Here is a 13,236-nt window from a genome sequence, read left to right as displayed (position 1 = left end):
GCACTGATTCATAAGTCAGAAGGACCTGGGGCAGGAAATCATCTTTTCAATGAAAACAACAAAAAATTCTCTACCTGAGGTATCTGATGGCGATTAAGGCTTTCCAACGAACAGGGCTGGCTAAGGAGTCCAGGGGCTCGTCCCTGATGAAGTCCTGCCACACACATAGGAGGTGAAATGTTTCAGAGAGGATCCAGGGAGTTTCCAGATGCAGGTGACACCTCATGGGACCCTTGGCTGCCCTCAGGCAGAGATATGGCAGGGATCTGTTCCTTGGAGCTGGCGAGTGACTTTCCCCCATTTTTATAAAGACAGCCCTTTCCACTTGGCAATGGACTTCTCAGGGCCTTGCCTATGTCTTCTCCGCTCACTCACCAGCATATGACCGAGCAGCACCTCCTTGTAGGAAAACTTGAACCCCTGATCCTCCGCATCCTGGACAGCAATGCCAATCTCAGTGACGCTTCTTGTGAAACTCATTTGCAGATCCATGTCCTAAGGCAGAATGATTCAAGGTACAAGCCAGGGTCTTAGGCAGCGCTCCTGGTGCTGTGACATGTGACCCAGGGCTGAAATGTGTGCCCAGAAGGAGTGAGAATCTCTGCCTCTATTGCCATCTCTACCCCAGGCTAGGGTGGAGTTGCAGGGACGGTGAAAAACAGCTCCCTCCCCCAACCTCCTGATAGACTGAGGTTTCTTTAGTGCAGTGGCTTTCAAACCTTTCTGACCACAAACTAGAGTAGGAAACAGTTCACAATTCTAACCCATATGTACATGGACCATCCCTCTCTCTATCTATCAATCTATGTATGTATGTATCTATCTATCAGAGTTTTAGGGTACTTTTTGCTATATGCAATGTACTCTTCAATTTCTCTTTTATTTCACTATAAAAATGTTGCTGGTTGTGATCTATTAAATTAATTTCATGGTCTGCTGGAGGGTCACAGCCTACAGTTTGAAAAACACTGCTGTAGTTTACAGCCTAAATTCCAAACCGCCTGGAACTGGATACAGCAACCTGTTTGGTTCAAGGTTAGGCTTTGCCATCCTGGCTGCAGAATTGGATTCATTAGTTATATATTGGGATGCTGTCCTCTGGAATGAAATCAAGAGGGTATTTCTGCTTACTGCACTTCCAGGGAGTGTGATTTGTGTTGAAATATATATAAAAACATACCACATACCTTGTTCATCATAGACATGCCCAGAACCTGAAAATTCAAAGGCAAAAGCAGACACTGGAGCAAGCGTATGAGAGTTCCCGTGCCCCAGCAAGAAGATCCACCCATCAGCCCGACGGACACGGTGAGCGGGACACCTCATCTCGCCAAAGGGTGGGATCTGCTCACTTCCTCCCCCATTTTCAAAGTGAGGTATTGCTTGCTGGCAGAAGCTTATCCTTGGTTGAGTCATGGCTGCTCTACAGAAGGCAGCATGAAGATGCCAAGCCTTTGGGTTTCAGGCTTCACAGTTTGGTAAGAAAAAGGGGAATAGCTCGTGGTGGAAAGAGCAGTGTAAACTTCTAAAAGGAATGTTAATAGAGCAGCTCCCTTTGGAACTGGATACAGTCAGTTCTGCTATAACGTTTGTGTTGAGAATGCAAATATGTTCCAATGAGACTGGAATATGAGGGAAGGAAGACTTGTAGCGATTCTGGGTTGTGTTTGCTTATGCGCAGTTGTGTCCGCGAGAGCAAAATGGTGCCCTAGTTGAACAGAGCCATGTAAAAATATACCCACCCCAACACACCTGCCAGCTGCCTCAGCTTATTGTGCTGTGAGCATTCCCATCCAAGTCTGGCATTACAACTGTCTATCAGATTTCAGGTAACTTTTCTTTGCCACCCTTTCATCATATTTTACAACTTTCACAATCAGCTTTAGTTGTTTTTCAGGGAAAAGGGCCATAATTTTTTGTAATATATGTATTTAACTATAAAGTAGAATGGGGGTGATTGTTTCAAGTTCAAAGGTAGGTAAGACCACTATGGGTACAATTGATTTGGGAGAGTATCGTGGGAACATCCTCAGACCTTAGGAGAGAGACAAATTACCTGCTTCTGTTTCATAATAAACTTTCCTGTTCTCACGTGTTCTCATCTTATGAACATACCAGATCCTGTCATGCCTTTGGCCTGTCCCTTTGACCATGAATATTCCCAAGGACAGAGCCTCTCCGGAAGTTTTGGAACCCGACTCTGGAAATGCAAGCAGTCGGTCTTGGTCATTACCTGAGAGCACTGGCCATATAGAAACAGGACTTGGGATACGATGTCTTGATCAAGCCTGGTGAGGAGCTGAGCCTTGGGAGCATGGAGGGCTACAGCTCCATAGATTACCATGACATCAGTCTTGCTCAGGCTCTTTTTCCCAGAAAAAAGACCCTGAAGACAAGGAGGGGCATGAAAAATATGACTGAAGGAGTTTCCTTTTCTCTTATGGCTCTTCCTAATCCTACGGATGAGCACAGGGGTTAAGAAATGAGACTGGGATGATTAAAATGTGTCTAAAACAGATACTCTTGTTTATCCAGATTTAAATGCGCTGGTTGCGTTGTGGATAGATCAGGCTTTAACAGAGGTACCTGCAAGAAGGCTTGTGTTCATGTTTACTTATGAAATTTGTCTCCTTCAGGGGAAGGAGGGCATACACAATGGAAACTGTGAGGCCTGAGCAGCTGGAAGGGACAAACCTAGGCACACACAGAGCTTCTTAGGACCGTCCGGGTCAGCATTAGTGACAGAAAAACAGAGTAGCCTTGTTACCTTGCTGGTCATTCTGTGGGGCCTGGGGGCCTGCCGTTCTGACCTAGAATCAAGAGCTGAGGACAGAGGTAAGTACAATACGGCCAAAAGCTTTGGAGAAGAAAACTATTTGCTGTTGTTGTTGTTTTGTTTACCTTACATCGATTCATGAGACTCTTTTCCTGATCTTGGAATGTTTTGAGAACTTTTAAAACAGTATCAAAGTGGTTCTCGGCACAGTATCCTAAAATAGATGTTATTCCCTAAAATCAGAAAAGATATGAGGTTTTGAATTGAACCATCCGTGCATTCAACAAATACTTACCGAGCCCCTGTTAGGTGGGAGGTACTTTTCCAGGTGCTGGGGATGCACGAGTGCAGACACACACCCAACTCCTTGTCCTCATGGAGGGCACAACTAAGGGAGGTGGCAGGGAAGTGATGGGAAACAAATGCAAATTCAATAAATGTAAAAACACAGTTGTTTGATGGCGATCAGTGTGACGGAGAAAAGCGAAACAGAAAAGGCATGGTCGCTGCAGGTAGAAGGGCCAGGGAAGGCCTCCCTGACGGGGTGACCTCGAACAGAGCCCCGAAATGAGTGAGGGAGCGAGTCATTGGGCTCTGGGAAGGAGCGTTCCAAACAGAGAGAGAGCGGGCGCAGAGGCCCGGGGTCCACCGAGGAGGGCTGAGTGAATGACCGTAAGGCTCAAGATTTGGGACTTTGAGTCTTAGGTTGGTGGGGTTTTTTTGAGCTTGAGGTGACTGACATTTTAAAAGGATCACTCTGCTGTTAAAACTTGAAGTGGTTAAGTGTTTGAAAGCTGGTAGCTCCTGTTCTGCACCCTAAGGTTATGTTCCCTCTTATCCACCTTCTCTCCTTCTCCCTCTCTTGCCTCCCAGGCTGACTTCACCACAGTACCTTTGTGGTAATTTGTTCACGAACCAGTTACATTTGGTTTGGTTGCATAACCCTGCTGAAGAACCCAGGTCTCAGCCAGCATTGTTATTAGTCCTTAGCTACCAGGCCACCTGCCCTCCATCACCAGATGATGCTGGAGAAATACTCAAAGGCTTGTAGCCTGACATAGCTGCGCTCCTTGGTCATGGCCTGAGATAGAATCATCTCTGTGTCTCTTACCTTCTTTGCGTTCTCGCCCCATAATGCTCTGTGTTTCTCCTCTCCCACCTGACCCCCCATCTTGCCCCTCCAACCTGACCTCCCTTCTTGTTTTCTCCCCCAACTTCTCTATGTGCCATTATCTCTCTGTCATTTCAGTCTGGCAAAACCCAAGCTCTGGGAAAATCTGACTCTCCAACTTACCTGTCACCTGTGCCTACACCTGGTCTTCTGGATGCTACTGAAAAAAAGTGATGTCACAGAGACACTCGGTGGCAGTAGAAGATGATTGCAACCCCTGCAGGGCCCTCAAATCTGCACAAATACCCCCCTGTCTTCCCATAGTTCAACTCCCCACAGTAGCAATTCTCAGTCTCAAATCTCCTTTTCCTTTGAAACTGCTCACAAAACACTCTCCATGAATAGAAGGTTCGAGAGGCGATCTATTTTTTCTTATTTTACTTTGGGGAACTTGAGGAGTATCGATAGTATCCTGAAGCTAAGATTTGAATCCAGCTAGTCTGACGCCACAGTCTGAACACCGGTGTTACGTGAGTGAGAGCCATGCGTGGGAGAGCCACAGTCTGAACTCCGGTGTTATGTGAGTGAGAGCCATCAGTGGGAGACGGGAAGTCAGCAGGCTCACAGGACTAAGGGTTAGGTGGCAGCACCTCACCCATTCAGAGACCATTTACTGAGCAACTCAAGTGCGTGGGACACTCTTGGAAACATGAAGTGAAGTAGAAAAGGAATTAAAGAAGCTCAAACGGATGTCCTAAACTTTGTCTTTTAAAGTTTGTAAATGCCTCAGACCTTGAATGAGAGCCTTATTGCATGCTTATATCTAAAGTAAACCTTCTTTATTTCCTAGTTTATAGCAGAACTAAAAAGGCAACTAGAGTAGAAAAATGGTGTTAGAAATAATACCAAGAGCAATAATTGATAACTAAGTATCTGTCAAGGACAAAAGAAATTATAGCAAAAAAAAAAAAAAAAAGAAGAAGAAGCAATTTCAAAAGTTTAATAAGTCTGGTGGTATCTGGACATTTACTACGAGAGAAAGAACCCTAAGTACCTTGGAATTCCTGAGGAGAGTACACAACACAACCCAATAATTATTTTATACTAGATGATCCTTATCATCCTGGGGAGCTTTTTTGTTTTTTTTGTTTTTTAAATACATGCCCTCTCTTTCCTCCACATTTGAGAACACCCACCCATCCAGCCTGGGCTACAGTAGTGTGTAAAAGTGCTTTGCAAAAGCTCTCCAGATTATACTTATATTCTCTCTAGGTTGAGAACCATTGGTATATAAGGTTACATGAAGCTTGTAAACTCAATGCTTTTGATGTTTATCATCATACTCAAATAATATAGCCAATGTCAAAATATGCTAAAGATACCCTTGTTAAGTAAGAATGATAAAACTCATTTTTCAACATTTTTACCAATGTGGTTAAATAATAAAGCATGGATATTTAGACAGGGATGTGCCATTTTTCTGAAAATATCAGTTGGGCTATTCTAATGGTATCCATGAATAATTCATGAGGCTGTGAGAGGATTTTTCTGGATGGAATTAATTATTGTTGTCATAAGAGGAACTTGAGAGAAAGGGGTCCTACCTGTCGTTGATCTCCGAGTTGGTTGGGTGCAATCAGAAATTCCTTAATCTGTGAGCCTACAAAGTTTGTGTCTTGGCAGGATGCTAAGGTGGTACCCAAGGCTTTCCAAAGGAACTTCTGGGAAACAAAGGACAAGCAACAGAAGATGAGAGGTTGGAAAGCAGGACTCTGATGACTTTACACACTTTATCTCATTTAACCCGCATCACACCCCAACCCTCGGAGGTGGCCATAATCTCTGTTTCATTGGTGAGTATCCTGGGGCTCCAGAAAAGGTAAGTAATTGACCTAAAGCTGCTTAAGGAGCAGAAGGAGGATTCAAACCCCATTTGAAATAGATGGTTACAGTGAGGAGGCTTGGGTAGAGGCTAGTTGGAGACAGCAGAATGAAAGCACTGGCCGTTGAGCATTCTTTTCATTCTAAGTTTTTGTTAAACTCTGGTAGATTTTTTTCTGGCCACAAGCTATGTGCCAAGTGCTGTAGCAGGGCTGCTATTTGCCTTCCAGTATCCCTTCTTCTTCTTTCTCTAGGACAGAACCCCTGAATTTCAATGAGTGCACATATATCTTGAAGACACTACACTTCTCGGTTTTCCTCTCCGACAGCTGTGGCGCCATGAGTAGCTTTTGGTCAAATGTGAGGTGAGAAGAAGGTTGCATTGTTCAAAGAATTCCTCTCTCTTTTTGATGACAATGCAGACAAATTGGAGCTTGAGCAGCTATTTTACATTATAAGGTAGAGCTCAGGCCCCTCCGCTGAACACCAACCTTCTCAATGGAGGTGTTGCTGTAACTGCCCATTTGCTGGTTGAAATCCCGACTCAGCTGAATGGTCCAGGCTACGTCATCGATCTTCTGTAAAGATTCTTTGAGTAACTGTGGTAGGAAGTGAAAGTCAGATACAGACGTGACTGTGTAGTGTGCTTTCTTGGGACTTGTTTGTTACCTTATTTTTCAAAAGTACAAATACCTATTAAACGGAATTATTCCATTTCCCATAAAAACGATTTACTTTGGAACTTCTCATCTTAGTTTATTTCAAAAGCCACATTGTGTTATGTTCTGAATTCCCTTAGGAATAGGTTACACAGAATGTGGAAGACACTCCATGTAAGTGCCTTTCTGTTTCTTCTTAAATAAAAACTGCTTAAAAACCTTTAAAAAGTAATCTATCTTGAAACTGAAATTGAAGTTAAGGTTTTTCAAGTTGTGCATAGATTTGGAAAAACTCCATTAGTCGATGTTAGTTTGCTTTATAATATACTAAAAAAAAAAGGGGACATTTTTGGAACAAAGAGATAAATGTCTTTAAAAACCAATTAGATATACAGGCACTTACTGCTCACTTCAACTCCAAGAACTAAATCCTCCTAGTTTCACAAATTGCTCTGAGCCAAGGCCCCAATCAGTCATCTGAGCTCATGTCCTTCTTGTTGAACAATACATAAAAAAGCATTTTTGTATTTTTGGAGGACAAAATCTATTGCAATTTCTAAAATCTATTATTTTGTCTACTTTAAGCTTAAAAAAAGGACACTTAATGTCAAAGCCAATGACAAAATCTGTATGCATTCCTTCATAGGACCTCACTCAGTGGGTGGGCCTTTCTTTGAAGGGAAAGAAATTAAACAGCCCTGGAAGGCGAAGGGAAGAAGGCAGAGGCAGACAGTTTTGCAAGAAGGCCAGAAGCACACTCAAGATTGGAACCGGGAAAGAAACTGTCCTCAAGGCTTCCCTCTAGAGAAAGAACCTTTCTTCCTAGTAAGAACAATTCTTAAAAAATGGTAGCAGGGGAACATAAGGTAGGAATTTTGATGGGCAGGGGATTGGGGGGGGTGTGCATAAAAGAAACACAAATAAGGAGAAGAGGTGGATCCTAGAAGTAAGGACCAGGAGAGTAGACAGTGGTTTTTACACCTCATGTTGGGTGAGAACCACAGTGGGAGTCTTTAAAACAGGCTGATTCTTATGAACCGCCCCCAGCAAGATTCTGACTCTGGAAGGGCTGATGGGGGGAGGTGGAGGTGCTGGGGAGAGGTCACTGAAAGTTAATATTTTAAAAGAAGCTGTATGTCAGCTACAAAATAGTCAGGGAGATGTAAACTACAGTGTAGGGAAGAGAATCAATCATATTTAATAACTATGTATGGTGCCAGTTGGGTTCTGAAAATATTGGAGGGAACCCTTTGTAAACTATAGGATTGTCTAAGCACTATGCTATAGACCTGAAACCAACACAAAATAATATTGAAAGTAAACTGTAATTGAAAAAAAAGTCCCTCAAAAATAAAAAAAGAAGTGTATGTAATTCCTCTGCGAGATGCAAAGCTCCCTGCTCATGGGCTTCTTGACCTCCTGTAGGCTCCTGAAATCAAAATCCTTCATGTAAATCCAGTGTATAACTCCTGTCTACAATTTACCATTTTGGAAATTTGCATCATTTGGGGCTGTGTTTAGTTGCCAAAGTCCAAAATGTTTTTCATAAGAGGAGATTTTTTTTCTGAGAAAGGGTAAAACATGGATATTTGGTTTTTAGAAATCAGGAAAAAGACAGTGAGAAGCAGATACAGAGGAGGAAATGGAGTTGTATTTAGAAGCATGGATGTAAAAATTGCATTAATCTGCGATTCTTCATATGAGCGGCAAAATAATGCAATTACAAGGAGAGAATAAAACCCCTAAAAATTAGAAAAGATTTAAGAAAGACACAGAAAAAAATATTAGTAAGTGAAACATTCAAACCTGTCTTCAACTCTTAATCATATTGGAGACTAAAGATTGTTGCTCAAATTATGGTGATTTAAAGAGCATAATTCTTAAGTGATCACTTTAACATTTTAGTCCTTTTCCTAAGAAAAAGAAATGTTGATTTCTGCCATTTGCAATCCAGATGGGTATCTTCGGCTGATTTTATCACCCCATCATCAACAATTAATCCAGGTGCTACCCTTACCTGAAGCAGCATGGTTTCCCATAGCATGACACTAGTGTTCTTTCCTGGAAAAAGAAATTAATGCCATAACTGCCCCCAAAAGTAAGACTCAATTTCTCCCTACCAAAGTCCCCAGAGGTTGCTGGAGCCCCATTTCAAGCTTTGCTTTCACACAGGATGGTTATTTCAGATGAAATTTACCACATTGTCCGTTTCAAGGGCGAGTCAGGTGGGAAGAAGGTCTTCAATCCATGATAAAGTCTGGGTGTTTTGCTAATTTCAACAGTAACTACTGAAATGACCATTATTTCAATATTCTAACATGAATGAGTAATAACTTTTTAGAACAATGCCAGAGGAGAGTTTCTCTATGTACAAGAAAAGGACCAGGGCAAAAGTAAGAGTTCCTGCTAAGGGTGTTAGGCACCACGTCCTCTTGTAGTATAAGTTATTTGGTAGAGAAACAGAACATGAGCAATCAAGAACAAAATATAGCTGTCTGCCTGGTATATCAAGTTCATTGTTTTGATTGCTTAAAATAAACAATAATGGCTTTCTGTAGGGACTTGGTGCCTCATTTCTTTGCCTTCTTGCCTCCACGCATACAGACCCGATCCCACTCCCTTGTACCTTCCAGGGGCTTCAGGAGCTCAGGTAAGCACGTCTTCCATAAGTTTACCAATTTGGGGTGAATTATCTCAGGCAATATCTTCAAAAGTCCTATTGCAGCAGCGCCACGTAGCTGCCCTAAACTGGCAAGCATAGATATTACCTGAAAGACAGAGAAAATGCTGGTCAGCTCAGGGTGTTTAGAGGGCCACCTACCTTTATTCTTATACTCTTTAACAGGTAAATAGAATAAGGAAAAACTTCAAAGAAAAGGCCGCTGACCTTTTCCTTTTTACTATTATCCTGGATTCCCTCGATTCCTACACCAGCTACTCTTTTAATGAATTACTACAGCCTATTCTCACTTATTCTAGAGCAGAGATAAACAAAAGGTACCAACCCAGATATACTTATTGATTAAATAAGGGCATGTGGAACTAGTACTTGAGTAATTGATATATATGGGGCAAAAAAAAAAAAAAAAAAAAAGAAAAGAAAAAGAAAAAGAGAATGCAATCTAAGCAACAGAGGTGAAAGTTGTCTGAACAGTACTTATGGATCAAATTCGGTCTATGTTTATTCTAAAACCATGAAGTTTAACAAGCATTTCAGAGTGAGAAGATAATCTTGGCAATTATAAACCTTCATGAGTGTCATTAGTCTAGCAGAACATTTTTTATGCCTTTAGTGTTTCTTTTGGTTTGGAGCAGCTGTAATTTTTATCGGCATTTATTTAGAACTGAGTTATCGATATTGGCTCCAATTTATCCCACGTTGGTTTTTTTGGTAACTTACTCACCAGAAGTCTGGCCAGGAGCTGTTGAGGTGAAGGAAGTTTCACTGCAAAGAGAACGCAATTTCGTTATTGCTGTGGGAGCTAGAAAATTTCAGATCGGGATTGGGTAGGAGATCAAAGCCCTGTAGCTTTTCTGGAAACGAATCTCAGGTAAGAGAAATGTTTTGCTTTGTTTTTGAATGTACAAACCAGCTCCTGTAGAGATGACAAGGGCTGTTGACTCCGAGGCATTGTTCCTCTTTCTCTCCTCTGCCATAATCAGAATCCTGATGATGTTGAACAGGTAGTCCAGTGTTCCAGTATATTCCTCAGGTACCACAAAAGTCAGGATTCTTGGCCATAGCACCTGTGGGAAACACAGGCCAAGATGCAAGGGTTGCCGATTCTTTTCTATTATTTCTCCTTGGTCCTCGCTGTGTGTTTACCTTTGACTTAAAACAATTTTCCCACTTATTATTTTGCTCTTTAGGCCAAATCAGAATGAAATCATCAAACAAAATCTCTGCACAGCACATTCATTTCCAGCTACTAGTGGTAGTGAGTGTTGGTTGGTGTTTCTCCATGGGTTCCTCCTAGAATTTGGGTCAGGATGATCGATTCTTGATTGTGAAGAACTGTTCTAGGCTCTGCATCCCTCAGTTCCGCTCAAGTGCCCCCATCTAGATAAAGCCTCTGATCCACTTAAACTGGTCTTGATGGTCTCTTGGTTTTACCATGTATTTCTGGCCACTAAATCTTTTCTCTAGTTGTTTAGCTTAAGGAAAATACAGATTCCAAGGCTCCTCTCCTGAAGTTCAGATTATATTAGGCTTCAAGTGAGGTCTGAGAACGTGTGCTTTTAATGCCTGCCCAGGTGAGTGGGGATGTTCAGTGTTCACTGCATGAGAACGACCATTCACCACTCAACAGCATGTCTAGGTATGTAGGAGAAGGAGAGCAATAATAGTTAAGGTGCTTATAAACTGCCATTTGCTATCCAGTTATAGGAGATTAATTCATTATTTCTATACCCATCTTTGAGGACCTACTGCGTGCGGGACAGTGAGCATCACAATTACCTTCCTCTAATCAGAGCATCAAAGAGCTGATAACACCTGGACAATAAACTTGTGTCTTAACTCCTAGATGGGCAGTTTTAGAAAAATGATCGAAGTACCTAAGTGGTGACAAAGATTTCTTACCTGGGGCATTCCAATGACCAGTGGGTCCAGCGTTTTTAAGACCTCGAGGCTTGTTTCTCGGACAGATTGCTCTCCCTTTTCATCCTCATGGGAGAGAGGTTTTGTTGGTTTCTCCTTTAAGAAACACGAAACAGGTGGGTTGTTAATAATCTCTTCTGGGGGTCCCCTCTGACTGTACGGGGATGTGTCCTCAGACTCTGGGTGCAGAATGTAGTCACTTAACATAAGGGGCTCATGGAGCCCAGCCAATCCCTGTTTTAAAATCCTTCGTGGAGGAATGGGTTAAGAAAAACACTGCTGACTGAAGCTGAACAGCAAATGGTAAGGATTCTTGGACCACAGATATTCCCTCTCTCTCTCAGGCCTTTCTCTGGGACAGAAAACTGTCAAACACAATGCTTCCTAGTGGAGTGGACTGCAGTGGCAGTTGTGACGAACTTGCTAAAGTCACTGAGATCTTATACACATGTTCCTTCGAAAGAAGCCAACTCAGCGCCACACGTATTGCTGTCTTGTTTTCTCTAAATGACTCATTTCCTCTGCCTCTGTCTGCACCCCACCCCCCGCACCCCAAACCTTGGAGGCCATGTTGCCTCCTCCGAGGTAAAAACTGTGGTTTAACAACCTTGTGTTTTGTATAAGTCCGAAGTGATATCAGTGGAAGGGAACTGATAGCCCTAGAGGCTGAAAATTTATCAGCAGAAGTGATAACTTCTAAACCAGTTGAGTTGACCCCCACCCATTTCTTGCAAAACCCAGTTGAGTCAACTATGCTGGTTATAGAGCAGGACTCAAAACTGCACCCTTTCCATACCAAGTTCCTGTTGGATGTTGCAAACTGGGAGAAGACATAATCGATGAGCGGCCATCCTTCCCGGGCTTCAATGTAGCCCTTTTCACACATGGTCTGGATGAGAAGGAGGGTGGAATTTCTCACCTAGAATACGAAAAATGCATTTGCAAATTTTACTGTGTTGGGCAGGATGGAAATTGAGCTACTATTCTTTAACCTTCATGGATCATTTCATGGGAATCTTTTTTAAAAAAGGTACAAGCTGAATAATGTTACTAGAATAGACAGAGCGGGATATAATCTATAGGTTATGATTAAAAGTTCACCAAAAAAGCTCTCTTTAACCAAAATCCTTCCCCCTAGCTCCCAACACATACCCTCTATTATTATAAATTATGAAATGTTGGGAACTTTGGGCTAAAACACTGCCTCACTTTTAAAATCCTCAATGACAGAAGTTGAAGCAAAGTTCCAAAATCCCATCTTCACAAATTCAAAATCCAAACAACTTTGAAAACTGGGATTTTATTTTTTAAATTTGGCGTCAATTTGTTAGTGGCAAAACCCAAAATGAACTGTTTTAAAGCTATTTGTGTCTTATTTTATGTAGTAGTGTGGACAGCCATACATTTTCTGGCAGAAATATTAATGGTTCTGACTGTGGGCTATTGTCATGGTAATACTTTCTAAAATCTTAAAAATTACGAATACTGCAATATATGTGGCCCTAGAGTCTAGAATAAGGGATTATGAATTTTTGTTACACATTTTTAATAATTTAACTTTAATTATTTAGTGGATTGCTTCCCTGGAGGACAAAAAGCTCAGATCTAATTCCTTAGTGAATGGGTCCTTTAATGGAGGCCGGGAAGGAAAGAATCCTTTGGAACAGGAAGGCAGAGGTACATGGTGGCAGTTAGCAGAAAGGCCACCCAGGAGTCTCACTAAGTGAGACTGAGGAGCTGGCCTTCCTTAAAGTTTCTGTGCTCTTTTATTCTACCCTAAAGTCCTCTAGTAATTCTTTAATTGGCTTGGCCAATTACTGGGTCTGATTTTGCTATGTAATCACTCCATTGTTATTTATTGCATAACTTTTATTTTAAACACAGTCCCAGTCAATCAAGGCTTCTTCGGGGAATTTTCTCTTCTTTATTGGTTTCTAGGTAGGCCTTTGAGCCAAATAAAATATGGTTTTCATACAAAAAATATGATTGCTAATTTTTAAAAATTTGTGTTAGGATAAGTTCTATACCTTTCTTAATATGAAATACTTTGATCAAATAATCTGGAAACATTTAACAATCTATTACTTGCTCCCTGCTTGGAAAATGGGATGTCTGTTCACTGAACAAGGTCAGAAGTTATAATTTTTTGGAGGGAGGTATATTATTTGTATAATTAACAATGTATTTCTAAAGCCTCTATTTGAAGAGG

General features: G+C 41.7%; 1 protein-coding gene across 1 annotated transcript in view; it reads right to left on the bottom strand.

The window, feature by feature from the left end:
- Nucleotides 1-13,236, bottom strand: part of MROH2B (maestro heat like repeat family member 2B) — a 55,332-nt gene that overhangs the window by 23,244 nt on the left and 18,852 nt on the right. Inside the window, exons 12-24 of the mRNA XM_090279300.1 lie at nucleotides 11,824-11,946; nucleotides 11,010-11,123; nucleotides 10,018-10,174; nucleotides 9,832-9,872; nucleotides 9,054-9,195; nucleotides 8,445-8,488; nucleotides 6,260-6,367; nucleotides 5,492-5,608; nucleotides 2,902-3,009; nucleotides 2,234-2,386; nucleotides 1,188-1,214; nucleotides 376-495; nucleotides 75-154 (exon numbers count right to left, since the gene is read on the bottom strand). Of these exons, the coding sequence (XP_090135426.1) occupies nucleotides 75-154; nucleotides 376-495; nucleotides 1,188-1,214; nucleotides 2,234-2,386; nucleotides 2,902-3,009; nucleotides 5,492-5,608; nucleotides 6,260-6,367; nucleotides 8,445-8,488; nucleotides 9,054-9,195; nucleotides 9,832-9,872; nucleotides 10,018-10,174; nucleotides 11,010-11,123; nucleotides 11,824-11,946 (1,334 nt within the window). The remainder of the gene's footprint in view (nucleotides 1-74; nucleotides 155-375; nucleotides 496-1,187; nucleotides 1,215-2,233; nucleotides 2,387-2,901; nucleotides 3,010-5,491; nucleotides 5,609-6,259; nucleotides 6,368-8,444; nucleotides 8,489-9,053; nucleotides 9,196-9,831; nucleotides 9,873-10,017; nucleotides 10,175-11,009; nucleotides 11,124-11,823; nucleotides 11,947-13,236) is intronic.

The sequence above is a fragment of the Furipterus horrens genome, unplaced genomic scaffold (assembly GCF_987537825.1).
Source record: "Furipterus horrens unplaced genomic scaffold, mFurHor1.1.pri manual_scaffold_5, whole genome shotgun sequence".
Classification (NCBI taxonomy): Eukaryota; Metazoa; Chordata; class Mammalia; order Chiroptera; family Furipteridae; genus Furipterus; species Furipterus horrens.
Note: the sequence above shows the minus strand (reverse complement) of the source record. Positions and strands in the feature narration are given on the sequence as shown.